The following is a 27983-nucleotide window of genomic DNA, read 5'->3' as shown; positions in this document are numbered from 1 at the left end:
AACACAGACCTAGTCTATACTGCCAGCTAAAACCACCGTAAACTCAGTATAAACTGATATTATTAAGAAATTTACATAGTCCAATGGTGATGTACAAACAACTCCTAAAGTAAAAAATAATGCAAAAACCAATCACAAGTCCAATTTGGATTAAAACCTATTTGTTTCCTATAATTTGTCTAACACAGGAATAATTTGCTAAGGAAAAAACAAATGGTGCTATTTTCTTTCTTTCTACAATTCAGTTCTTCTTCAAACAATCAGCCCATGTATTTTGACCTGCCGATATGATTTACACATTCATACGGTTAGAGGGAGTAATAGAAAACTTTATATGTAACTTTAGCTTTAGGCTTTTCTTTTTTCAGTGAAACTTTGGCATTGTTGAACTTCAACTAAAAAGAACGAATAAAGATCACTATTTTCATCAATCAAATGTAGAAACAACAAAGATCTCACTGTTCCATTTCTTCGCCTTTTTTTTTCTCTCTCTCCCATATAACATTTGAAAAAGTGTAGTTAAAAGACATCAAAGGCATCAAATGTCAGCATAAGTATATTGAGATTCATTCCAGTTCTCATCATCTCTGCATTTGAATGGAGTCCAATTGAATCTTGTATTTATGAGAATGAACCACTCACCAGAAAGCATGTCCCAAGCACTATAAGTTGGCTCCGGATCCAAGTTCTCCTTGGAAGGACCTTTTGATGGTTCACTCCAATATTTCCTATATAGGTCTGGCGTCTTGCCCTTCTGCCAAATTAGAACAGGGGCCATCTCCATTGCCAAATTAGAACAGGGGCCATCTCCATTGCAAGGCTTTGGGTGTCCATCTGTATAAAGTTATCAACTATTTAGCATGCTTACCAAATATCCGGCTATGAATAACCAATCCATGTCTATAACACAGAAAAAGCGAGAGAGAGAGAGAGAGAGAGAGAGAGAGAGATTCCTGCCTTGTTAAGAACCGACTTCTGGCTAACGCGGAGCAGTAGTGCAGTAATAAATTCTAGGGTCGTGTAGTTTACAGTTGGAAGCCTCCTCAGCATGTTTCTCATCGCATGTATGCTGGAACGAGCGCCTTTGATCTCATTATAAAGCTCAAATGTGGTTAGTGGCTCGGGAAGGGTGCTACGTCAATTGGATTTATTCCCTCTGGTAATGATGCATTTGAATCTGATATACGCAATATTACAACATTAGATTAATGTCGTCCAAATTGAACAGCTCAGAAAACTTTGTTCAAAAGACAGAAATAAAAAGAAAACACAAACACACACAGATATGTCAGATACCTTGGTTGTACAGTGAAACCAATTGTTGAATGACTTTTTTTATCTCCCCCCCCTCTAAATTGATATGGTGTGTTCAGTCCTAGAAGCCACAAACAATCCAGAACAAGTTAATCATGCCTGAAATAAATGTATACAGATCAGAGAAGTGTAGATTAGATTGCAGCACCTGAAAATATGAGGAATGGCCCTGCTAGATTGTTGCCGTTGCACAGTAACTTTAATTGGAACTCCAAAAACTGAAAATAAACGTTCAATTAGTGCAAATGAAAATTAAACTTACGATCACTATCCATTCCAGGATTAAAAGCGACCACCATCCTAGTATACAGAGCTTGATCATTAACGCACAAACCATACGGAGATGTAGAGGACCCACATTTTCACCATTCTTCAAACAATGGGAACTAATGAAGTTTATGATTATACAAAATCCACCTTACAGCTATGCATATGTACAAAGTCCAGAAGGAACCCTGTGTGACTTACCATCAGTGCTTGCAACACCCTGAAAATGAATAAACAAGAATAAGAATTTTCAAATGTCTATAGAAAAAGAAGAAAAGAATGGTAACAATTTTTGCTCTTTTGGGCAGTCTTCTTTGCCACCTGAAAGAAAAGACACCATTTCAAGTGTTTCAGTTATCATCTGAACTTCAGAATCATGCCTATTTTATGGATGATACAAGCTCATATTGTCAAGCTCTAGACAAAATCCAAATCAGCATTTACAGAAGTAAGAATTTATCGTCGAAACCATTCAACGTTAGCATGAGATGTTGTAGGTTTTAACTTTCATAATAACTGGAAATCTGTACAAGCCTTAAGTTGGATATGAATCACTTTCACTTATTAAAGTTCTAGCAAATCTACCCCTTCAACTTTTATCTTCCCAACAGAAACCTTGTCTTTTGTCTCTGATAAGCCCTTCCTAAACAATGTCCCGGTCGTAGCAGCAGCAGTTATAAGGCGTTCCTGCACAGCATGTCTTGTCGATGGTTGCTGAAGAAGTGCCCGCCGACTTTTGAACATTGACCCTACACGTTCTGCCATATCAGTTACGTGAACTTTTGCATCTTTAGTGACCTCTTCAACAAATGTTCCAGCAGATTGTCCAGCCTCTTTAAGCTTCACCCCTTCATTAAGACTTAGCTATAGTTAAACAACACTTTTAAAAATAAAAAAAAAGAAGAGCAAACAAGAGAAACTGTGTAATCAAAAGGTACCTGAGGTAGAAAAGAAACCACTAGCCTTCTCTTGCCACCGGGGTGACGTTGCAGAAGGCATTGAAGCAGTTGAACTAACCAGAATTAAATTAGCCTGTTTTAAAGGAAAGCAGTATAAAAAAATGTCAAAGAACGCTGAAAACTTAGTTTGTGGAGGTTCTACTAATTTAAGGGGAAAAAAATTACAAAAGGCTCAGTATGTTTTCAGCCTTTGGTTACAAAAAAACTAAGGAAAGGAACCAGCTTTGGATGCTAAGGAAATGAAAGAAGATCAAACTCCCTCCCAAAAAAAAACAATCAAGGTCTTTCTCTTCTTGTTGCTAAAAAGTAAAAAATTTAAGCTTTCATTGTCACCGGATAAAGATTTAGGTCCTCTTTCTTTTGGTAAATAGATTTAATTCCTCTTTCAACAACAGTCCAATTCTCAAACCCTACTTCCTTTTGGGTACAAATACAAATAGCCCAAATCAATATCAATCGCAGCCTGATCAAACATGGAACTAGACAAAAAGAAACGAACAGTACTAATACCGTAATACTTGAAGATAAGTTAGTTTCCAATATTCAAAAACAAACGAAACCCTAATTTTAAACTAATAACGAATTCATAAAAAAATATTACCTCTTTTGGAATTGCTGATCAAGGAAGCTGGAAGCGAAACGCAAAACAAGCTGAAACGTGAAAATTGAAATTGAAAAATAAAAATCCCTTTTTTTTTTAAAGAAATACAGAGAGAGAGAGAGAGAGAGAGAGAGAGAGAGAGAGAGAGTCATCCAATTTAGGAAATTCAAAATAAGGCGCTTCTCTGCGATTGGCTGGGCTGTCAGTCGGGTAAACCCGCCAATAGTCTCCCGCCACGTCAGCGCTCACCTGAGAAAACGCGTACCAGGATTCTGGAGGGTACTTCAACATTCAAACATCATTTGGAGTTATTTATGTACTAAACAAGTACACCAAGTGACTAGTGAGGTATCCATGTCTCATCTATAAATCAGATCTAATCAACACAAATGTAAAAAGTTCAAGATGAAGTAACAAGTACATCAATGTGATTAGGATTATAGAGCTTCTCCAGGATCTGCCAATTGTCAATGTGAAACAACATTAAAACATCATTTAGAGTTATTTATGTACTAAAGAAGTACACAAGTGAGTAGTGAGGTATCCATGTCTCGTTTATGAATTTTATCCTCGCAGAAATTAGATCCAATCAACACAAATGTAAAAAGTTCAGGATGAAGTGACTTGTGCACAACAAGAGTTTTACCTCGATTGAGGCTTTACAGTGTTCCATTGCAGGTTGCAACTCTCCAACGAAACAAAACACCTGTGCAAGATTGTCTTCCGCCTGCAAAGATCAAATCATTTTAAGTCAAGTGTGATCCAATTCAGTGTCATATATATGTGCCAAAATCATTGAACACTTTCTAAGTTGTTCAATAACAGCAACTTATTAGATATTGGCGTCTAGTACTTATAAATTGCACATTCAAATTATATAAATAATACCCACTGTTCTTGCCTGGAAGAAATTGATTAATACCCACTCTTGCGGGGGTTTTTGTAAAATTTTCTTTAATAAATAGTATAGCCGCACGGCTATACTGTATTGTTGACCTTTTGCCTTGGTTTTACGAATAGCACTCTCGAAAACATATGTTGCTATTTTTGTTTACTGTATTGTTGACCTTTTGTCTTGGTTTTACGAATAGCACTCTCGAAAACATATGTTGCTATTTTTGTTTTAAAAAAAATATGCGACTATACTCTTTGAAGATAATAAATTTCAAGGGTATAGCCGGTCGGCTATATTGGATATTTTTAAAATTTCTTTGAAAAGTAGTATAGCTGGACGGCTATACTATTAAAATACATTGGGTACTTGGGGGTTGGGCCATGCTAGGTAATTGGAAATTGGCCCACACAAGGTAATTGGGAGTTAGGCCAAGTAAAAGCCAATTGAGCTTCAAATTCAACTTGGGCATTGAGTGTATAATACATAATATTTAATTATCAAAAAGATGGTCTTGGGCCTTGGGGCACTTGGACATTTAAGATTTAAATTAATTATTTAGTTTAGAAATAATATTTTTTTTAATATAATTAATTAATTCGGATTAGTTTAATTAATTTTAGTGGGGGCCTATTTTGTTATTATTTTTATTTCTAATAATAAATAGTACAATATATTGCCGTTTAATAATCGTGTTATACACGTACATGTGTACTTTACAACAATACTTCTATTTTCCGTATACAAGGAAAACGTACAATATACGTATGTGCGGATTTTCCATGTTTAATACACGTGTTTTTACACAATTGTCAACAATACACACTAAATTCACACAATTTTACATATTATTGAATAAAAATAATATATATTGAAATATTATATAGTGGCCAAACTTTATGATCACTCATATGCTTGATAGTAAGGTAAGTTAGCCTAAGATAGACGGGATGATGGGATGTTTATGACTAAACCATTGGTTTCTTGTGATCATCCCCTATTCTGAACTCAGAAGTCTGGTTGACAATTTGGTTCTTTCTGGTTTTGGTGGCTATCGTACAACTTGCTTCTTTACTAGGCATGAGGAGAGTCAAGTCGTCATTAATGGTGATAACCCTCTTCAGTCTCTCACGTGGGGCAATTTTGTAACGGTTCCCGATCCCTTTTTAACTTTGAGTGAGACTCAGACTTTTGGGCTTTATTGACATTTTGGGCTTTGATCAATTTCTTTCTATCTTGATGGCCTTTTAAGCATAGACAAATCTTTTTCACAAATAGAAACAAAAAGAGTGATGGGCTTGGGCTTATGAACATATTCTTTTGAGGAGCAAACCATTTTTGGTATGTTTACCAAAATAGGGTACAAATATTGCCCTCTGGTTTTAATGGGCTTGGGTCAAGTCTATTAAAATTAGACCCTTCAGCTTCTCGTGATGTCAAATTGCACAAAAAGAATATTTTCTAAAGTAACGCGACAAACTGACAGTAGCAATGTCCTATTCGCTGCTAAAAGGAAAAGAAAAAAACTTCTTATTTTCGAACTTCTTCTTCCTGAGAAAACTGACACTCAAACTTTCCTCTCGCTTCTAGTATCGTTGTTTTCACATTTCTCAAACCTTTTCCATGGCTCAAAAATCGAAAACCACCAAAGTTTCCACTGGTATTCCTGAATGGATTTCTAAGCAAAATGCGACGAAACATGCCGGTCGGTTTCAATCGGTCTTGGCTCAAGAACGGTCTTGTGCTTTCTTTCGCCTCCAAGTTCTCTTTCAAAGATCCTCCTCTTCTTCAATCTGATCAAGACTATCAAACTCCTTGGTTGCAGCCATTGCTTTCACAACCGGATCTCTCACTCGGCTATCACCCACCACCAACTTTGGACTCTTCTTCATCACCAATCGAAATAAGCGCTGGTCAGGCCCGATGCCATGGGAATGTCAACCGCCAGTAGCTTTATATCATACTGCATAAGAAGATGGCACCCAAATGCTTCAATAAGAAAAACTTGACCGTCCAAGTACCCCCCAACCCAAGTCATAAAATAAACAATATACAGGTTTTCAACAATCCATCTACTAACTGACTAATGTAAAGCATCAATATGGGGCAGAGCATGCACTCAATCTGCTTCGCTTGAGAGGCACACATGCTGTGGAGGAAGCTTTACAGAAGAATCACAGAGTATACAAACACTGCAGTATACGTTTACCAATACAACATTCTTGTGATGTACATTTCTCTACACTATCAACCGGGGCATGAAACTAGTTTAGTTTCAACTTCCATCTGATTCCATTGTCACAAGTACGAGAAGGTATAAAGGCACAGCCGGCCCACATACATCCTAAATGAAGTGATGTTCAATTCTTATTACACCTATATGTGTTTTCTCAGTACGCTTCTGAACTATTGGAATCTAAAACAAATCAAATCCTAAAGCCGTGCATATCCACCATTTGAGTCGTGGATGCCAATTTCAGAAACAGATAGAGAGGGAAACAAAACTGGCTTGCTTGCAGAGCCTTCTCTTCGCTCCCTACGATAAGAGATATTATGGGACTATTTATGGGGATTCCAATGAGAGCACGAAGGTCTTGCACCCGATTCCAAATTTCCCTTCTACGCCATGTTTCCTTTCTTGCTACAATAAGAGCAGCTGCATGGTTATATTTGTATTGTTAACAAAGGGAATAACTTCAATAAAGATAAGAAAGTAAATGCTATAATCATGGCATGTGAATAATGCACAGCATTTTCATTTCATATTTGCTAACTACTATAAACCTGCATTTACAAATTACAATATCTGTTATTGTTACTAAGAAAAAATTTCTAGAGTGTATCAGGGAAATGCAATGATGATTTCTAAGCCGCAGCAGCCTGACAAGGACTCTCTCTATTATTATAATAATAATCATCATTGCATTTCCCTGATACACCCTAGTCGCTAGTCTACACTAGCCTGCTATCCTGCTTTTAATTTTATTTTATTTACAAAAATCAGACTGGCGCTCGCCTCTCCTCTCCTTTTCTTGGCCCCAATCCTCACAACTTAAAGATCACACCCTAGTTCGTCTGCACTAACTGCAGACACTACATCCAAACTAAGATAACTAAATTAGCAATTTTCTTAAGTAAACTTTATCAACAAGGACAAAAGTGAGATGGAAAAGGACAAGGGAAAAGGGGGGCATAACTGCTGAATTACTTGTCCTTACACAAGAAAAGTTGGCTCAAAATAAAGTAATTCACATATAAAATGGCAAATAACATCATGCAGACGTCTGAATCAAACAAATTGGCAGAGAGAAAAATCTCCTAAAGTATTTCAAATAACGGGTGTGCTCTATATTCAAATATATATATATATATATATATAGATTGGGCACGAGCTCCGTGGAAGGAAGAGCGCGGTGGACGCGTCTTTTGAATTTGTAACGTGGCGTGGGGTCCTTTAATCAGAGCCGTTGATGTTAATGACCTTTGGTCAGAATCAGATCGAGGGTGTTGGATGTTTTAATCGTGGTCGGCTTCATGACTTTTGGTACTCGTGGAAAGTGCATGCTGTTCGAGAATTGACACATCAGCAGAGCTGGCTTGGGCTTTACAAATCCACGTAGACAGAGTCAATCCACCTGTATTTTGGATGTAGTGTCTCCAGTTAGTGCAGACGAACTAGGGTGTGATTTTTAAGTCCAGTGAGGGATTGGGGGCCAAGAAAAAGGAGGAGAGGGCAGAGCGTCAGTCTTATTTTTGTAAATAAAATAAAATTAAAAGCAGGATGTTAGTGTAGACTAGCGACTAGGGTGTATCAGGGAAATACAATGATGATTTCTAAGCCGCAACAGCCTGACAAGGACTCTCTCTATTATAATAATGTTTCAAGTGTGGCACTTCAGGTAACACTTTGTTATGCATTGTCAATGTTTTGTTAGAATCAAATGCGGAATTCAGTGGATGAGTCTGACCAGGAACAAAAGATCAAGTGAATGTTGTTGGCACTTGTTCAGCCATTTAAGCAAAGTTCCATTAAAACTCAAGTTGGATAATATAAAAAAGTACATCATATTATAGCAGCATCAGTCGTCGATGTGAAATGAACCGGCAACGCGGTCAGCCATTCTTTGACTTTTTTTTTTCTTTCTTTTTGTGATTATCTTCCTCTAAAATTGGAACTTTATAATTTTATAATACACAAACTATAGGCGTTTGGTGTGCATAAAGAAACACATGTGAAATGAATTCAAATATCCTTCTCAGGGGAAGATTTCTATCTCAAGTTCGGTAACACTGAGAAAGGACTATAAATATCGTTTTATTTGTTTTCTTGTGTTTGGTTTGTGCAGGAAATGAAAACATAATGTGTATTGATTTTCAATTATACCCTAAATTAGAAATATGCAAAAGGTAACATAATGGTATGGCTTGTTCTTAATCTGCCTATAACACCTTGCAGGCCCTACAACAATAACAGAGCATCCAAAAAATCATCATAAAAACATGATTATATCAAACTTACAGACAATAATGAATTCACTTTGCCAAATTCAACAATTGAAATTAGAATCTGAATAAAATATATATCAAACTTATACAACATTGACAACGACATTTGCTAAGATTGCCACAACAATTGGCTTGGGCCAAAAAAAGGTTCCAAAATAAACAACTCACAAAAACAATTGGGTCTTAAAATTACATTTGTGCAACGGTTAAGATGTCCTCAACGTTTAAATTCCAATACCAACGTTAGAAAATAAATCGATAACATACAAGCAAATCCCATTTCTGTATCAAAAATAGCTTGGATAAAAAACACAGAAACGATTCTTTTGACAACGAAATTCATCTCGCGCCAATAAAACGGTAAACGCAATCAGATCTTTAAACAAAAAATTAGATAGATACATGTATAATACATCAATGGGCGAAGAACGAAGAAATAAATGAGGGAAAAATAAGATGAATGCAAGAGAGAGTCACTCACTCCTCCCCATGGCGAGCTCCTGATTCTCCTCCTCCTGTTTGCGCTTCCGGTAAGAAACCCACGCCAGAACCCTATTGCGGGCTTTTTGTACTCGGTGCTCCATACATTTCAGTTCGGGTCGACCCAGGTTCAATTTTTTTTTTTCCTTCACGTCGGGCTGTCTACTCATCTGGCGTGCTGGCTGGCTTGGCTTTGCGACACGTGTCAACTAAATCAGACGTGGCGAAATCAGACCATTTTACGGTATTTGCATTTCCTCACTGCTCTCTGTGGACTGTTCAATCAGAAGCCAGAGGTTTCCAGAAGAAAGAGACCATCAAACAACGGAGATGAAAATCCACCACGTTGCTTGCTTAGAGGACAACTACGCATACCTGTGAGCCAAAATCCCTCTTTTCATCTCAATTTCTGATTATCGTTTTTATCAGGGTCTTTCTACTTTCTAGCATAATTAATTTAATTGTAAAATTGTAATTGTTAATGGTGATTATGGCTTGCTGGGTTTGGATTAACAGAATCATTGACGAGAGTACCAAAGAAGCTGCAGCTGTGGATCCAGTTGAGCCTGAAAAGGTTCTTAAAGCAGCTCAAGAACATGCGTTGATATCAAGCTCGTCCTCACCACTCACCACCACTGGTGTGTAAATGTTTGCACGTTTTCATCAAATTTACCATTCAATCACTTATATTCACACCCGTGTGCTTTATTTCTGCATACCCATTACTCATATTCAACTGCAACATAACATGTCACTGCAAAATTATTATATGTATTATATTTGTTTTGGATATAAGTGCCAGCAAATAGGTACTTGGGGTTCATATCTTACTTGGGTAATAATCTGACAGGCCAAGATTGTATTGAGCATCTTAGTTTGGGTAAATGTAAAGATTAGACTTATGGGTTAGTTGCCTCTGTTTTAAGTGTTTTTGCTGCTGCATTGATGTGGTAGGGATCACGCTGGTGGAAATGAGAAGATAAAGCAGCTGGTGCCGGGGATTAAGGTATATGGTGGTTCTATTGATAATGTAAAGGGCTGCACTCGGAAGTCTGGTTTCTTGTGATCATCCCCAGTTCTGAACTCGGAAGTCTAGTTGGCAATTTGGTTCTTTCTGGTTTTGGTGGCTATCGTATAGCTTGCTTCTTTGCTAGGCACGAGGAGAGTCAAGTCGTCATTAATGGTGATAACCCTCTTCAGTCTCTCACGTGGGGCAATTTTGTAACGGTTACCGATCCTTTTTAAACTTTGAGTGGGACTCAGACTTTTCGGCTCTATTGAAGGTGTGGGCTTTGATCAATTTCTTTATATCTTGATGGCCTTTTAAGCGTAGGTAAATCTTTTTCCCAAATAGAAACAAAAAGGGTGATGGACTTGGGCTTATGAAAATATTCTTTTGAGGAGCAAACAATTTTTGGTATGTTTACCGAAATTGGGTACAAATATTGCCCTCTGGTTTTAATGGGCTTGGGTCACGTCTATTAAAATTAGATCCTTCACTCGCGATGTCAAATTGCACAAAAAGAATATTTTGAAAGTAACGCGACAAAAACAGAGTAACTGTCCTCTCATGTCCGCATTAAATTGCCACTAAAAGGAAAAGAAAACTTCCCACTTCTTATTTTCGAACTTCTTTTCCTGAAAACTGACACTCAAACTTTCCCATGCTTCCAAGTCGTTGTTTTCACATTTTCAAACCTTTCGTTAATCCCAAGTTGTGAGTTAACGAAAATTCTCTTTATTTGAGGCCTTTTGGGGTTTGGTTACAATTTCTTTGGTTTGACATGAGAGTTAACTTGACAAGTATTCTTTTATAACCTCAGTGAGGAACAGCGCAAATAAGATTTTCTATTTGAATGGATAAAATTTAGAAGAAGACCAAGGGCAAGAAGAGCTTAGAGCACTTCCACCAGTTAGCCCTTGCCATGGCAAGGGGAGCCCTAGGGCGGATACTATTCACATGAATAGTGGCCTGCCCTAGCACCCAAAAAAAATTGTGTTTCCAGCAGTGCAAGGCTTGCCATGGCAAATACTATTCATTTTTTTGTTTTTTTACAACTTTGTTTACTTAAACAATTAATTTGAATAATATTTTCGGATAAGAGTTTTGGGTTCCTACGTATGAAAAATCATTTTCTCAAGATTTTTAGCGGGGGTGCAATATTGAATAAGTATGAAAAATGGTTTTTTGAAATAATCATTTTCTCAAGAAAATTTTTGGCGGCTTTTATTCCTTACACATCAAATAAGAAAACTTGATTTTATGGGATTTTAATATGAAGTATATATTGACTTAATGAGCCATCATTTTTAGCCTAAATCGTATTTGCACTAAAATCGATTTTTCATATTTTGATTTGGTGGGAATTTGATTTTCTAGTATTTTTATTTGAATCCAAATAGGGGGTACTTCCTTATTTACATTGTAAACTTAAGTAAATGGAGTAATATAAAAATAAATAAAAGTAAAAGGACAAAGACATTTACTTAAATGTTGAAAATGGAAATAAGGTATAGAGAGAAGAAAAAAAAAGTAATTTTTTGGTTTTTTTCAATTTTTTATTACAAAAATATTGGTTGTTGATGTTAAAAGTGAAGAGTATTGGTTGGTATTTATAGAAAACAATTTCAGTATTTTTTTGGTATTTTTTTTCATTTTTTTATTGGGCAAAAATTCCTGCCGTTGGATGACTGGAAAATCGGAAAGCTGAAGCTTCCACGTGGCAGTCGTTGGGGCTTGCTTTTTCCGATTTTTTATTCGCGAAAAATGGTGTCGTTGGATATGTTTAAAAGTCGATCGGATGACCCAGACGACACGTGGAAGAGAGCCATTGAAGTAGCGTCAATTTTAACGCTTGGCGCATTGCACGCGCAACGTTAAAAATTTAAACTCCAGCCGACGTTATCGTGACGCGGCCAACGACGCCAAATTTCAAACGAGTTTTGCTACTTGGACCTCCCAAGGGCCACCAGCAAATTTTTTGCTGGGCCCACACCTTGCCCTGGCAGATTTGTGTTGCTGGAAACACCATTTTCCCCAGCCCCAACCTCCCCAAGGCCCTTTGCTGGAAATGCTCTTATTAGCAACATCTTTATGGCAAAGTGCCTCGGAAAAACTGCACTTTCTAGAGTTTACAATAATTATCTCTTAAAATTTGACTTTGTCAAAGTTAGTAAACTTTCTTGAGCTTTCTAATTTCTTCTAGATTTTTCTATATTATTCAAGTGTGTATTAAATTTAACAAAAATGAAAAAAATAGACCAACTTTTTCCTGTACTACAGACATATTTAATCAATGAGGACAAGTTGATTTTTGGGTGTAACTGGGGAATTTACCAACCCCAATTTGAGGCCTTTTGGGGTTTGGTTACAATTTCTTTGGTTTCAGACAAAGAATTAGCTTGACAAGTATTCTTTTATAACCTCAGTGAGGAACAACGCAAAGAAGATATTCTATTTGAATGGATAAAAGTTAGAAGAAGACCAAGGGCAGTGAAGAGCTTATTAGCAACATCTTTGTAGCAAAGTGCCTCAGAAAAACTTCACAACCAACCACCCAAAGAAATAATACTGCAGAGTATATAAATCTAAACCCGCCTTCACAACTCTCTCTCTCTCTCTCTACACATTTTTCTAATTTCACTCTCAAAAAAAGGAAAGCTTTTTATTATTTATACAAAGTTCAATGGAAAATCAAGGCTCACTCACTCTCTGTTGAAACTAATATGACAATTTTAAATGATACATGAAACAGATCGAATGATTTCCATTAAAAATTTCCTATAGTGCCTAATTAGAACGACCAACTATTAAATGCTAGAACATTATTGTTCCCTACGCTATTCCAAAATGCGCATCCAAAGCGACTTGCGTCCACGCAAAATCGGCATGTACCAGCTGAAGGGCAAAATGGTCCTGAGCAATTTTGAAATAAAAAAATTTAAAATGCGATTTTTTAAAAATGAACAAAAATGCGAGAAAACATATATATTCCTATCCGTGCAAATAAAATTTTGTTATTTTCTGTTATGCCGTCTTGGTATATATAATATATATATATATAGTGCTTGGGGTGAATAGTGTGTTTTGGTTGAAGAGAGAGAGAGAGAGAAAGGGGGAGAGAGGGTGATGACCGATGAGTGTACGTGGGTTTATATGTAAGTGGTGACTCTGGGTCTCTCTCATTTCTCAGAAGATGATGGAGTGAGATGGAAGAGGACAAGGGAAAAGGGGGGCATAACTGCTGAATTACTTGTCCTTACACAAGAAAAGTTGGCTCAAAGTAAAGTAATCACATATAAAAGTTGGCTCAAAGTAACTTCATCATGCAGACGTCTGTTTCAAACAAATTGGCAGAGAGAAAAATCTCCCAAAGTATTTCAAATAACGGGTGTGCTCTATATTCAAATATATATATATATATATATAGATTGGGCACGAGCTCCGTGGAAGGAAGAGCGCGGCGGTGGACGCGCCTTTGAATTTGTAACCTGGCATGGGGTCCTTTAATCAGAGTCGTTGATGTTCATGACCTTTGGTCAGACTCAGATCGAGGGTGTTGGATGTTCTAATCGTGGTCGGCTTCATGACCTTTGGTACTCATGGAAAGTGCATGCTGTTCGAGAATTGACACATCAACAGAGCTGGCTTGGGCTTTACAAATCCACGTAGACAGAGTCAATCCACCTGTATTTTGGATGTAGTGTCTCCAGTTAGTGCAGATGAACTAGGGTGTGATCTTTAAGTTCAGTGAGGGATTGGGGCCAAGAAAAAGGAGAAGAGGGCAGAGCGCCAGTCTTATTTTTGTAAATAAAATAAAATTAAAAGCAGGATAGCAGGCTAGTGTAGACTAGCGACTAGGGTGTATCAGGGAAATGATGATTTCTAAGCCCTGACAAGGTGGTGCTCTCCTCCCACTACTCCGACATGGACTCTCTCTGTCTCTCTCTCTCTCTCTCTCTCTATATATATATATATATTATTATAATAATAATATTCGTAGAAAATATCATTAGGTACTTTACATCAATATTGGGATTTTTGACCAAAAAGGCCCGGGGACCCTTTGTTTTTTGGTCATGTTCGTTTAGAAATTGATAACAAAAGTTTTGTCTTCTCTCTCTAAAACTTCTTTTCTTTATGAAACAAAGAATAAAAGAAAAAGAAAGAAGAAAAAAAAAAACAAGGCACAGCTGAGAGGGGCACGTGACGACTCTCTTATATAATACATCTACAGTATACAGTCTTTTCAAGCACGCATCCCAACGTCAAAATGTCTTCCTTCATTAGACGAATTCTCCGAAAGCCAAATTCACTAACAGGCGCTTTTCAGAGTTTCAACGATCATCTGCAAGCGAGAGAGAAAGGGAGAGAGGGTGATGACTGATGAGTTTACAAATTACAATATATGTTATTGTTACTAAGAAAAAAGATAGCGTGAACACTTGCCTGCATGCTATGAATCTGCCATGGCAACCTGCAGCCTCACGCAAAGCCCCAACACATATGTCAACATCTCTTTCACAATTGTATTGCTCTGCCACTCCGCCACCATTTTTGCCACAAACAAGTGTTCCAGAGCCCGAGTCAAAGAGAATATTTTCTTTTTATGACTAATACCTTATGCCTACATAAAAAGAAAACGAAAAAAATAGACCGACTTTTTCCTGTACTACAGACATATTTAATCAATGAGGACAAGTTGATTTTTGGGTGTAATCTGGGGAATTTACCAACCCCAATTTGAGGCCTTTTGGGGTTTGGTTACAATTTCTTTGGTTTCAGCACACGAGTTAACTTGAGAAGTATTCTTTTATAACCTTAGTGAGGAACAGTATAAAGAAGATTTTCTATTTGAATGGATAAAAGTTAGAAGAAGACCAAGGGCAGTGAAGAGCTTATTAGCAACATCTTTATAGCAAAGTGCCTCAGAAAAACTGCACAACCAACCATCCAAAGAAATAATACTGCAGAGTATATAAATCTAAACCCGCCTTCAAAGCTCTCTCTCTCTCTACACATTTTTCTAATTTCACTCAAAAAAAGTAAAGCTTTTTATTATTTATACAAAGTTCAGTGGAAAATCAAGGCTCACTCACTCTCTGTTGAAACTAATATGACAATTTTAAATGATACATGAAACAGATCGAATGATTTCCATTAAAAATTTCTATAGTGCCTAATTAGAACGACCAACTATTAAATGCTAGAACATTATTGTTCCCTACGCTATTCCAAAATGCGATCCGGCGACTTTCACGCAAAATTGGCATGTACCAAAGGGCAAAATGGTCCTGAGCAATTTTGAAATAAAAAAATTTAAAATGCGATTTTTTTAAAAATGAACAAAAATGCAAGAAAACATATATATTCCTATCCGTGCAAATAAAATTTTGTTATTTTCTGTTATGCCGTCTTGGTATATATAATATATATATATATATATATATAGTGCTTGGGGTGAATAATGTGTTTTGGTTGAAGAGAGAGAGAGAAAGGGGGAGAGAGGGTGATGACTGATGAGTGTACGTGGGTTTATATGTAAGTGGTGACTCTGGGTCTCTCTCATTTCTCAGAAGATGATGGAGTGAGATGGAAGAGGACAAGGGAAAAGGGGGGCATAACTGCTGAATTACTTGTCCTTACACAAGAAAAGTTGGCTCAAAGTAAAGTAATCACATATAGAGGTTGGCTCAAAGTAACTTCATCATGCAGACGTCTGTTTCAAACAAATTGGCAGAGAGAAAAATCTCTGCCAATTGTATTTGTGGATCAACAAAATAAAATAAAAGATCAAAAGTTGCACAATTTTTGCGTCCGTATTAGTCTGTACATGTAGGTGCGTAGAGTAGGGGACCACTCCCAAACTTTCTTCCTCCCTCTCCTGCTTCAACGACTTGCTCTCCCCCACAAAACTCCAAACGTCATCATTGAGATTTTTGCTTTTTGATTTGGGCAAAACAAAATATTTGATGTGTGCCCTTGAGAAAGGGCACGTGACCACCTGGGGCACCACTCCTAAACGCTTTCTTCCTCCTTTCTGCTTCAACGACTTGCTCCCTCCCTCACCCCCATGTTTTGTCACAGATAGAAAGGTCCCTTTTGGCTTGGGCTGGTCTGCATGTCCTCCTCTTGTATAAGAAATAACTATAATTTCACTGCACATGAAATGAAACGGATATCAAAAGTTGGAGTTGGGCATTAGATCACCGACATGCATTTGAAAAGGTGGAGCATATGATACGAGTTTGAAATACATTTTTAGACCCTTTTATTATATGTCACATATATGATGTGAGTTTGAAGTACCTTTTTTTTTTGGATGTAGTGTCTCCAGTTAGTACAGACGAACTAGGGTGATCTTTAAGTTCAGTGAGGGATTGGGGGCCAAGAAAAATGAGGAGAGGGCAGAGTGCCAGTCTTATTTTTGTAAATAAAATAAAATTAAAAGTAGGTTAGTAGGTTAGTGTAGAGAAATGATGATTTCTAAGCCCTGACAAGGTGGTGCTCTCCTCCCACTACTCCGACATGGACTCTCTCTGTCTCTGTCTCTGTCTCTGTCTCTCTCTCTCTCTCTCTCTCTCTCTCTCTCTCTCTCTCTCTATTATTATAATAATAATATTCGTAGAAAATATCATTAGGGACTTTACATCAATATTGGGATTTTTGACCAAAAAGGCCCGGGGACCCTTTGTCTTTTGGTCATGTTCGTTTAGAAATTGATAACAAAAGTTTTGTCTTCTCTCTCTAAAACTTCTAACGAATAAAAGAAGAAAGAAGAAAAAAAAACAAAGCACAGCACGTGACCACCCTCTTTTATATATATATATATATATGTATATATATATATATACATATAATATTTTACATTTTACATCTACAGTAGTACAGTACAGTCTTTCATGCATCCCAACGCCAAATGGCCTCATTCATCAGAAGATTTATTCATTTTTTTTTTCATATTAAAAAATTTTAAAATTAAAATTAAAAACAAAATCAGATAATAGATTATAAAATATAACTACCAATATTATTTTTTTTTAATTTTAAAAATAAAATAAAACCAATTAGTACATGCTTTAAGTGTATGAAAATATAAAATATAACCCAAATATAAACACGTGCCCAACCACTTGCTCCCGCCTCCACACCAAATATTTTGCACAGATATATTTATATATATAGTGTACAGTAACAAGTCTTCTCATAGGTGCTTTATCACACAACCCGAGATGTCGTCTTTTTTTAAACGCTTTTTCAGCAAACCCCCAGTGACCAGAAGAACATTGGAGAGGGCGAGAGATGGGTATAGTACTGAGGATGCCGCTGTAGGCACCGTGAAGGCAATATTTACTGTGGTTCATGCTGGACCAGCTGGCGCTGCTAGGGCTGCTTTGCAGTCTTTTACGCTCGACTCGGACGTGGCTGTCCTGAAGCAGAAGGTGAACAAGCTGGAGGAGTCTCTGAAGGCGAACGGCATCGAGATGCAAGAGATGAAAATGGCAAGCGCCCAAGATACTTTGAAGACGCAAGCTGTATGTTTTTCTTTTTCGTTTTTTCTTTTTTTCTTTTTTATATTTTATTTTGGTTGATACTTCCTTTTTTTAGGCGATGGAGATAATGGTTCAGAGGTTTAAAGCGATGGAGGAGGATCTACTGCAATTGAAGAAGCAGGTGGCCAAGACGGAGGAGAAGAAAACCGGCAAAAAGTGTTTAGTTAGGGTTTAGATTCGATTTAGGATTTATATGGACTGAGGAGCAAGATCCTTTTTGTGTAATGCTATGGACTATTTTTTTAATTAAGTAATAGCCACTTGGATATTTTGATTGGTTTGGTGTTCTGCAAATGTTTGATTCATCAGTTTTATGTGGGTTTTTCGGGGCAACGTTGTGCAGTTTTATGCAGTTTTGTGCAGTTTTGTGCATTTTCGTGCAGGAAATTGCAGATCGGAGCAACGTTCGGAGCTTCTGGGCTGCTACACCCGCTACGACAAATTACCAGAGAAGTTATTCACCGAGCCCAGCAGTCAGCGGTGAGGTCATGAACAGGAGTGTGGTTTCCAAAAAGGGTCCATGCTGGTCGGCGCTAAAGCTCACTGGGATGGCGACGTGGGGTAAGCGCCGGATGAGCCTTCACCGAGCTCTGGCACTGACGAACAAGAAGAGAAGGGGAAGGAGCTAACAGAGCTAGAGGACAATGGTGATGGTTTCTATGTGGGTGATGAGGAGGAAAAATATGGTGAGAAAGCAATAACTGTGATAGAGGAAGATGATGATATTCAAGAAGAAGATGTGAAAACAGAGGACGAGGCTCCTCCTGTTGTGCCCTGGAAGATGAACCTTAGGAGTAAGACGAGGAAGCGCCAAGATCACCATAGAAAGCCCAAGAAAACCACAAAGAAATCAAAATCTATAGCAAAACGTCAGAAGCAGAACCAAGTGGTAGCAGTACCCCGATCGGAGTAACAAGAAATTGGTAAAACACACAGTGGCAAGATGGTCTGCAGGGAGGTGAGGACTCTGTTCTTAATTAGTTATAACTGTTAGTTATTTTGATCTGCGTTAAGAAGTAGGGTTCATGTTTTGATTTGGGTTTAAGGTACAAGGCTGCAGAGGAAAGCGTGACGAAGGCCAAGGGTGCTAAATTCGGGACCCCAATACTGAGGCCACCCACCTCATCCCTATACCTCCTTAGCCTCAGCCTGGGTCTCCTGTGCAATGTGAGCAATAAACCCTCTGCCTCTCCTCCTATTTTTCTTCCACCTGGGCCCCCCTCCAAGTCCAAGAGAAGTGTCACCGTCACCAACACCCTCCTCATCACCCTTAATGAGCTCCCCAACCCTAACCCTAGTATAACCTCCAAAACGCCTCTGAAACTAGCACTGCATTGTCTAGGACCCTCACCTACCAGAGAAGACACCATCATCATCAATATCCACGTGTGAGTACTAAGATGTCTAGGACCCTCACCATCATCATCAATACTGAGGCCAGCGCTGAGGTCTGAGGCAAGGAAGCTGATTGGGGATACGGGTTTGTTGGACCATTTGCTCAAACACATGGCGGCCAAGGTGGCGCCAGGTGGAGCCCAGAGGTTTAGGTGGCGGCACAATGCTGATGGAGCCATGGAGTATTGGCTGGAGAGTGCTGATCTGTTTAATATCAGAAAGCGAGCTGATGGAGCCATGGGGTATCTAGCTCTCTGCTTTTCTTCTTTTTCTTTTGGCAAATTAATCTAGCTCTCTGTTTAAGCTGGTTGTTGTATATTTCTTGGTGGATATACAGGGTGCTTCTTCATGTGTCCAAGAATAAAGAGGATAATCTAGCTCTAGTGACCACGTCAAATTCCTGGGAACATGATGGTTCATTAATCCACCAAAAGGTGAACCTTTCAATTTGGACATTTCATTTTAATTTGTTTATATTGATTATGGCTGCTTTAATTAACTGCTACTAATTGTTCGATTCGATGGGGTTTTGCAGGAGTAGATAGAGAAAAACTTAGGGAAATGTCTCAATTTCTGTCTGTAATGGAGGTACACCAGATGAAGATATTAATTAATTATCCCCTTGTATCTTAATTGCACACACTTAATGTGATCTAAACATATAATTAATCACTTTTGTACTGCGGCCAGTATATTGGTCACTTTCAATTATTTATCAACTTTGGCTGCTTTAAATATAATATTATGTTCAAAAAGTTTGGACCTTTTAATTTTTATTAATTTGTTTCATGGTTCAACTTGATTATGGCTGCTTTAAATAATATTAAGTGCTACGTACTAATTGTCGTTTGTTGGGATTTTGCAGGAGGAGCATGCAGAGCAAATCGTTAAGAAAACTAAGATGGAAGAACAACTAATGGATATGCAGGCCACAAGGGTCCTTTCTGTGGCCAAACGTGGGCATCTCTACCCCACCCTCAGCCACCCACCTCATACCTATACCTCCTTAGCCTCAGCCTGGATCTCCTGTCAAGCCTGTAGCCTAGCTATAAACCCTCTGCCTCTCCTCCTATTTTTCTTCCACCTGGGCCCCCCTCCAAGTCCAAGAGAAGTGTCACCGTCACCAACACCCTCCTCATCAACCTTAATGAGCTCCCCAACCCTAACCCTAGTATAACCTCCAAAACGCCTCTGAAACTGCACTGCATTGTCTAGGACCCTCACCTACCAGAGAAGACACCATCATCATCATCCACGTGTGAGTACTAAGATGTGTCAGCCCTTGTTGTGAATTATTAATTTCATCTATTTTTATTTTCAATTTTTTATTTATATATGGTACTAATAATTAAGAAGAAAATTAATTACCCCCTTTTCATTATAAGATACAATTATTTGTTACAGTATTTCATTTATACCAAGATTGAATAAGAATCGAGAAAACCTTATTATTAAATTTGAATTCTCTCTCAAAACTTTTTCCATTCAAATGGAGCCTAATTTTCTTGAGTAAAGAATTCATAAGCGGCATGGTTAATTGTGAGTCTATTATGGCAGATGCATGGTCAACATACCAATGTCTTTCTTTTTGTTGAAGTATAGAAATTGAAGAGTATTTCACTACAAGTTTCTTTTACCAAGTGTGCTAAGGTTGAGGCTTGGTTTGCTTGGGAACCTCCTCCTGCTGGGGTCTTTAAACTGAATGTTGATGGCTCTAGGAAAGTTGCTTCTGGCCATATTGGTGCTGGAGGTGTGTTGTGTGATGTTTCTGGTGATTGGTGTAGTGGGTTTGCTGTTAATTTGGGTAAAGGGCAGATTCTAGAGGCTGAATTATGAGGTCTGTTCTTTGGTCTGAGGATGGCTGTTGCGAAAGGGTTTAATAACCTTATCGTTGAGATGGATTCGGCTGTTGCTATCCAGCTTGTTCAGCAGCATGATTCTCTTACTTTGCACCCTCTTGCATCTCTGGTCTCTAGCTGTTGGCAGTTAATGCAGCAGCTTGAGAAGTGCAGCCTGCATCATATTTTTAGGGAGAAAAACAGTGCTGTAGATCGTCTGGCTGCTTGGAGTTATAACTTAGATCTTGGTATCTGCGTTTTTGATGAGGCTCCAAGTTGGATTGGGACTTCTTTGGTGGATGATTTGTTAGGGATGTCTAGGCCCCGGTTGATTTGTGTTGGTTAGTTTGTTTTGTTTGTTTGGGGTTTTCCCCCCCATTTCACCAACAACAAAAAAGGGCGTAGGCCTAGTCAAGAACAGTGACTTCACTGCAATGGCTGACAATGGAATCGGATCTGGCGCACCTGATGACTGCCCAAAACTCACCATGTATCCACGAGTCTTCAACAGAGTATGCAATTTTCTCACCTACAAAAGAAGGTGACCCTTAAATTAGTCTTACCTGCTGTCGTGATCTATCACCTCTGAGGATGTAGAAATTTAGGAGACATGAAAATATTATAGACAGTTGCATTACGCCATTACACATCTGAAGAAAGAAATAGAGCTGGATTTTTTATTTTATTTTTTTTGCCGCGGTGATTTTCTTGGCATTACGATCAACAAACATAAGTATAACCTTTCATCTTTTTCAATTTAACAATTTTCATTCATGAAATATTAGATCATGGAAAGAACCATCCCCTCGTGTTTTTCATCTAGGCCGACAACCAATGTCTCAAATCAGGAGAAGATATGTGGTAGTTTATACAGTGCCATAATTCCAACTTAGCAAACCCAAAAAATTAAAATTAAAATTAAAATAAATAAATAAATAATATATAATCCAAGATTGCAACTTTGTTTCTTGCTGAGATGAATTAGAGTTCAAAAGAACTGTAAAAAAATTAAAAATTACTTGTATATAAGTAGGTCCTCATTTAAATTAAAATTTGTAAATTAATGATACCACAAGAAAATTAAGACTGCCTAATGATGCAAGGAAGGGGTCGAATGATACTTTACACAAGTGCAATTTCGAGATTTTCACGTGGGAAAGTAGGAAAAGTTCATCTGAGTCAATCTGTTTGGTAAGGCTGAAGAAGTGTGTTCACTGCATGGGTTTTGAGAGATTACGATTTGGTTTCATGGATTCGGATTAAGAAAATTAGGGTTAGAGCAGTGTGGTTGATGGAGCCTAACCCTAATTATATTGCAGGGTTTACAGTCATGAATGGGTGGGAAGACTTTGCTATTTACAACTAGAACGAAAGTCTATAGTTATAATATGATGGGTCGAAGTGAACAGATTGAACAAGTTTGTGAGCATCAATGTCAATATGGTAATTCGAACTTTTCTGAGCATCAGGGGTAATTCGGACTTCTCCTAGCTTGATACTTGCAGCATTCTCCTCCTGCCCAAACATGTCCAACGAGTCGGGAGCCATAAGGTCCTGGTCAAGTTCCTTGCATGCTGCAAGTACCAAGCTAGGAGAAGTAAAAGACCTTTCGATCCCCAACATTGTTTTCGATGATTTCCCACCCGAGATGATCTTGAAACACTTAAAAGCTCGTCGGAGTTGCAAGTTCTTGGGAGCTTGTCTTGTGTAACTACTACTATTTGGTATGTCGGTGACTTTGCTTTAAGAAAGGGAACTATTGCTGATTTACTGGGACACAAATACCCAACAGACATGCAGATCCTTTTTCTTCAATAAATATATATTTTTTTAATTGTTGAATATCCAAAAAGTTACTTCTTTGTACAATGCGCTAGTCGAACACAGACCTAGTCTATACTGCCAGCTAAAACCACCGTAAACTCAGTATAAACTAATATTATTAGGAAATTTACATAGTCCAATGGTGATGTACTAACAACTCCTAAAGTAAAAAATAATGCAAAAACCAATCACAAGTCCAATTTGTATTAAAACCTATTTGTTTCCTATAATTTGTCTAACACAGGAATAATTTGCTAATGAAAAAACAAATGGTGCTATTTTCTTTCTTTCTACAATTCAGTTCTTCTTCAAAAAATCAGCCCATGTATTTTGACATGCCGATGTGATTTACACATTCATATGGTTAGAGGGAGTAATAGAAAACTTTATATGTAACTTTAGCTTTAGGCTTTTCTTTTTTCAGTGAAACTTTGGCATTGTTGAACTTCAACTAAAAAGAACGAATAAAGATCACTATTTTCATCAATCAAATGTAGAAACAACAAAGATCTCACTGTTCCATTTCTTCGCCTTTTTTTTCTCTCTCTCTCTCGCATATAACATTTGAAAAAGTGTAGTTAAAAGACATCAAAGGCATCAAATGTCAGCATAAGTATATTGAGATTCATTCCAGTTCTCATCATCTCTGCATTTGAATGGAGTCCAATTGAATCTTGTATTTTATGAGAATGAACCACTCACCAGAAAGCATGTCCCAAGCACTATAAGTTGGCTCTGGATCCAAGTTCTTCTTGGAAGGACCTTTTGATGGTTCACTCCAATATTTCCTATATGGGTCTGGCGTCTTGCCCTTCTGCCAAATTAGAACAAGGGCCATCTCCATTGCAAGGCTTTGGGTGTCCATCTGTATAAAGTTATCAACTATTTAGCATGCTTATCAAATATCCGGCTATGAATAACCAATCCATGTCTATAACACAGAAAAAGAGAGAGAGAGAGAGAGAGAGTTTCCTGCCTTGTTAAGAACTGACTTCTGGCTAACGCGGAGCAGTAGTGCAGTAATAAATTCTAGGGTCGTGTAGTTTACAGTTGGAAGCCTCCTCAGCATGTTTCTCATCGCATGTATGCTGGAACGAGTGCCTTTGATCTCATTATAAAGCTCAAATGTGGTTAGTGGCTCGGGAAGTGTAGCTAGATAACATTTGATTAGAGCTGCTATGTCAATTGGATTTATTCCCTCTGGTAATGATGCATTTGAATCTGATATACGCAATATTACAACATTAGATTAATGTCGTCCAAATTGAACAGCACAGAAAACTTTGTTCAAAAGACAGAAATTAAAAAAAAACACAAACACACACAGATATGTCAGATACCTTGGTTGTACAGTGAAACCAATTGTTGAATGACTTTTTTTATCTCCCCCCCCCCCCCTCTAAATTGATATGGTGTGTTTAGTCGTAGAAGCCACAAACAAGTTAATCATGCCTGAAATAAATGTATACAGATCAGAGAAGCGTAGATTAGATTGCAGCACCTGAAAATATAAAAAAAAAGCCTCATTTTAGTAACCTCTATTTATTTTTTAAATAAAAAAAAATTTACAGCATATATGATGATCTATTTGTACATGCCGTATATGAAAATACAAAATATAAACATAGTGCCCAATTATGGGTGAATGAAGCACTAAAAAAATGTGTTTATTATTATTGTGTGTGGTTGTGGTTTTGCCCCTCTAAATAAGTGATGTTGATCCAAAAATCCGCATCAACAGGTTGGATCGGCTCATCACACCTCATCCATATTTTTTCCTCACACCACGCATTATCTTTTTGGATATGTTGATGAAGTAGTAAGTTGCACAACTTCCTTGCAATGTGGATCAACAAAATAAAAGATCAAAAGTTGCACAACTTTTGGGTCATATTAGTCTGTACGCATAGGTAGGTAGTGTAGGGGACCACTCCTAAATGCTTTCTTCCTCCTCTCTTGCTTCAACGACTTGCTCCCCCACAAAGCTCCAAATGTCGTCATTGGGATTTTTGCCTTTTGATTTGGGCAAAACAAAATATTTGGTGTGCGCCCTTGAGAAAAGGCACGTGACTACCTAGGGCACCACTCATAAACGCTTTCTTCCTCCTATCTGGTTCAACGACTTGCTCCCACCGCCCATGTTTTGCCACAGATAGAAAGGTCCCTTTTGGAATGGTCTGCATATCCTCCTCTTACATAAGAAATAATTTCACTGCAATGAAATGAAACAAATATTAAAAGTTGGAGTTGGGCATTAGATCATCGACACGCATTTGAAAAGGTTGAGCATATGGTACGAGTTTGAAATATATTGATGAAGATTATTGGGTAAGGGTGCAAAACCCAAAACAAAACTGCACAAAAATGAACATTTGCAGGTCCAAACGCATCAGAAGAAGCAGGGAAGAGGAATTAAAAAGTAAACTTTGTTTAATTGCAATATTAAGTATCTGATCACCACCAATTAAAATATAGTCCTAACATAAGTCTGCCTGCCATTACCATATGAATAAACCCTATGGCTTATTTCTGGTTCTACTTTTTGGTATTCTGCTCCTGCTTGATCTTCTGGGACAGCTCTTTCATTTCTTTCACCTTCTTCATAACTTCTTCATGTTCTTTGCTCAGCTCCGTGTGGTCCTGTGACCAAAGACAGAAAGCTCAACAAATAATAGCATATAAACTAAAACAAAAAAACGGACGAGGGGGCGCGAGGAAGAAGAAGAGTTCGCGAGAAAGAAGAGATGGGACCGCGTGAATTTTTTTGTTAGGGTTGTAAAACGATGCTGTTTCACTTTCAGGCTTTTTAAAATTGAGGTTACTTTAAATTTTTTTATATTTAAAAAATAAATTGAGGTTACTAAAATGAAACACACGTTCAGTGTTGTTTCTTTCCTTTTTTCTAATGAAATTAATATATTAAGTTAATAATACATGTGGTGTATTGTATACATCAATTGAAGATTCGATTCTACTTACCCTTCTTTTTTTTCTGTCTAATTTTTTGTAAAGATGATCTATGAAGACTAAAGGGCGTCTCTCAAATAAAATTATTTGAGGAATCCCTCAATAGAAGGGGACTGTATATATATATATATATATTAATATAGTACAACTCTAATTTATACCCTTACCCAATAATCTTCATCAATATATTTCAAACTCGTACCATATGCTCAACCTTTTCAAATGCATGTCGATGATCTAATGCCCAACTCCAACTTTTAATATCTGTTTCATTTCATTGCAGTGAAATTATTTCTTATGTAAGAGGAGGATATGCAGACCATTCCAAAAGGGACCTTTCTATCTGTGGCAAAACATGGGCAGTGGAAGCAAGTCGTTGAACCAGATAGGAGGAAGAAAGCGTTTAGGAGTGGTGCCCTAGGTAGTCACGTGCCTTTTCTCAAGGGCGCACACCAAATATTTTGTTTTGCCCAAATCAAAAGGCAAAAATCCCAATGACGACGTTTGGAGCTTTGTGGGAGAGCAAGTCGTTGAAGCAAGAGAGGAGGAAGAAAGCATTTAGGAGTGGTCCCCTACACTACCTACCTATGCGTACAGACTAATATGACCCAAAAGTTGTGCAACTTTTGATCTTTTATTTTATTTTGTTGATCCACATTGCAAGGAAGTTGTGCAACTTACTACTTCATCAACCTATCCAAAAAGATAATGCGTGGTGTGAGGAAAAAATATGGATGAGGTGTGATGAGCCGATCCAACCTGTTGATGCGGATTTTTGGATCAACATCACTTATTTAGAGGGGCAAAACCACAACCACACACAATAATAATAAACACATTTTTTTAGTGCTTCATTCACCCATAATTGGGCACTATGTTTATATTTTGTATTTTCATATACGGCATGTACAAATAGATCATCATATATGCTGTAATAGTATATAATTGATTTAAAAAGATTCAGAGAGAGGAGATAGGGAATAATAAAATAGGAAGGATAAACAAAGGGGAGAGAGAGAGAGGACCCCACCAAATGTCCCCATAGAAGAGCGAGACCAAATGTTGAATTTATGCGGCTGAGGCTTTGTATGCATGTACCATTACGATATCATATCATAATTACTTTGTTTTGCCCAAATCAAAAGCAAACCAAATAAAGAATCCCAATGAAAAAGTTCGTTTGGACTTGTGTGTGCGTATGGAACTTAGAAGCTTTGACGTACTGAAACAATAAGAATGATACTCCCACTTTCGTGCCCCCACGCCCACCCTAGGGACCTGCATGCTATCCCGACTAATAAGACAGTCTACATCTGCCCACTCCTCTCCTTTTTCTTCCCCATTGAAGATCACACTAATCATCTGCCTCTCCTTTCATGATTCCCTAGTCTACTAGACTACTTTTTATTACTCTCTCTCATCAGTTTATTGTCCATTTATTTACAAAAATGAACATTGTAACTCATCATAAGCACACATGTATGGTTTTTGGATCAAAAGATGAAAGCTTTCAAGATAATTAACGTAAAATTTTAGAACCCATAGGGCTTCTTGATGTGTGTATTTATCATTTGAGTTGGTGTTATTATCAGCCACTGCTCACAAATACAAGCTAGATGATAGATTTAATTCAACAGGACTAAATCAGGTCAAATAACAAAGCATCATCATACAAAATGAACAAGACGAGCACAACCCAAATTTGTAAATATACTGTAGCAGAAATGAAGACTTGTCACAGACCTGCATGAGTTGGGTGGCACTGTTGAGGGTCTAATTGCAGTCACATGGAAACCAGATTTCAACAAACTCCTGTTCATTGATGATAAACAAAGTTAGATACAGTTGTAGAATGGTCTCCAAATCACACAAACAGATAGAGAGGGAGACAAAACTGGCTTACTTCAACACCTAAAGTATTAAGTTTTAAAACCAACAGCCACAGTTTCCCTCCTTATTTAGCATAGTTCAGAGAAATTTAGTGACTCAGGAATAGTACACAGCGTTTTCATTTCAAGAGTTAGAAAATAAAACATTGATTGTGGTTTTCTTTTGAAGATAAAATAAAACTAGAAAAATCTAAAATCTGAATAGAGAAAATGACTCAAGAGTTAGAAAATAATTCATTGGAAAAATAAATAAACAGAGGCGATGGTGTAAAAGATGGACATGCAAAGCTTTGATCGAATGGAGAAGCACTGCATTCCGATCATCTCTGAGGTTTTCTTCAAACAAAAACAAGAAACAGATGGGATGTGATCGTGTGAATGGGAAGGGGAAATGGGAGCTTTTGGTGGCTCCTGCGGCGGATGTGAGGTAATTTATAAGAGACGGGTTGTTAGGGTTTGTAAAGGAGAGGGAGCGAACGCGCGTTTTGAGTTTGACTC

At 37.7% G+C, this 27983-nt stretch overlaps 3 protein-coding genes and 1 long non-coding RNA gene across 17 annotated transcripts; 3 read left to right on the top strand and 1 right to left on the bottom strand.

The window, feature by feature from the left end:
- Positions 1–27: 27 nt before the first annotated feature.
- On the bottom strand, positions 28–27919 carry LOC103333023 (putative Rho GTPase-activating protein At5g61530). 14 transcript variants are annotated; one of them, XM_089051949.1, is made up of 8 exons: positions 3142–3298; positions 2520–2613; positions 2167–2429; positions 1783–1801; positions 1463–1532; positions 958–1177; positions 643–834; positions 28–279 (listed from the first exon to the last, which is right to left on the bottom strand). In XM_089051949.1, the coding sequence occupies exons 2-6, from the start codon at positions 2578–2580 to the stop codon at positions 1138–1140; spliced, it is 453 nt and encodes a 150-aa protein (XP_088908075.1). In that variant the 5' UTR covers positions 2581–2613; positions 3142–3298; the 3' UTR covers positions 28–279; positions 643–834; positions 958–1137. The 14 variants fall into 14 exon arrangements, 10 of the variants coding, with proteins under 10 accessions (XP_088908075.1, XP_088908079.1, XP_088908081.1 ...); XM_089051953.1 differs by lacking the exon at positions 28–279 and adding an exon at positions 1297–1375 and having other exon boundaries at positions 397–834; positions 1673–1902; XM_089051955.1 differs by lacking the exon at positions 28–279 and adding an exon at positions 1297–1375 and having other exon boundaries at positions 397–834; positions 1783–1902.
- LOC148917477 (uncharacterized) lies at positions 8861–10064 on the top strand. The gene is made up of 3 exons (XR_016126885.1): positions 8861–9396; positions 9536–9657; positions 9974–10064. It is a non-coding gene; the product is annotated as an uncharacterized LOC148917477 (long non-coding RNA).
- Positions 17252–17846, top strand: LOC103333022 (uncharacterized). Its single transcript, XM_089052450.1, has 2 exons — positions 17252–17554; positions 17628–17846. The coding sequence occupies exons 1-2, from the start codon at positions 17252–17254 to the stop codon at positions 17745–17747; spliced, it is 423 nt and encodes a 140-aa protein (XP_088908576.1). The 3' UTR covers positions 17748–17846.
- On the top strand, positions 18691–20423 carry LOC103333113 (protein DYAD-like). Its single transcript, XM_089051958.1, has 4 exons — positions 18691–19209; positions 19305–19401; positions 19503–19555; positions 19833–20423. The coding sequence occupies exons 1-3, from the start codon at positions 19079–19081 to the stop codon at positions 19506–19508; spliced, it is 234 nt and encodes a 77-aa protein (XP_088908084.1). The 5' UTR covers positions 18691–19078; the 3' UTR covers positions 19509–19555; positions 19833–20423.
- Positions 27920–27983: the final 64 nt, after the last annotated feature.

The sequence above is a fragment of the Prunus mume genome, linkage group LG5, assembly GCF_029339155.1.
Source record: "Prunus mume cultivar Tortuosa linkage group LG5, ASM2933915v1, whole genome shotgun sequence".
Taxonomy (NCBI): domain Eukaryota; kingdom Viridiplantae; phylum Streptophyta; class Magnoliopsida; order Rosales; family Rosaceae; genus Prunus; species Prunus mume.
Note: the sequence above shows the minus strand (reverse complement) of the source record. Positions and strands in the feature narration are given on the sequence as shown.

Bases quoted from the DNA above. Each gene is read 5' to 3' on its own strand.
- LOC103333113 (XM_089051958.1), top strand. From the start codon at position 19,079: ATGGCGGCCAAGGTGGCGCCAGGTGGAGCCCAGAGGTTTAGGTGGCGG. The intron at 19,210-19,304 runs GTATCTAGCTCT...GTGGATATACAG, and splicing joins CGAGCTGATGGAGCCATGGG to GGTGCTTCTTCATGTGTCCA.
- LOC103333023 (XM_089051949.1), bottom strand. From the start codon at position 2,580: ATGCCTTCTGCAACGTCACCCCGGTGGCAAGAGAAGGCTAGTGGTTTC. The intron at 2,430-2,519 runs GTACCTTTTGAT...GTCTTAATGAAG, and splicing joins TGGTTTCTTTTCTACCTCAG to GGGTGAAGCTTAAAGAGGCT. The intron at 1,178-1,462 runs GTGCTGCAATCT...TGCGTATATCAG, and splicing joins GCCATTCCTCATATTTTCAG to ATTCAAATGCATCATTACCA.
- LOC103333022 (XM_089052450.1), top strand. From the start codon at position 17,252: ATGTCGTCTTTTTTTAAACGCTTTTTCAGCAAACCCCCAGTGACCAGA. The intron at 17,555-17,627 runs GTATGTTTTTCT...TCCTTTTTTTAG, and splicing joins ATACTTTGAAGACGCAAGCT to GCGATGGAGATAATGGTTCA.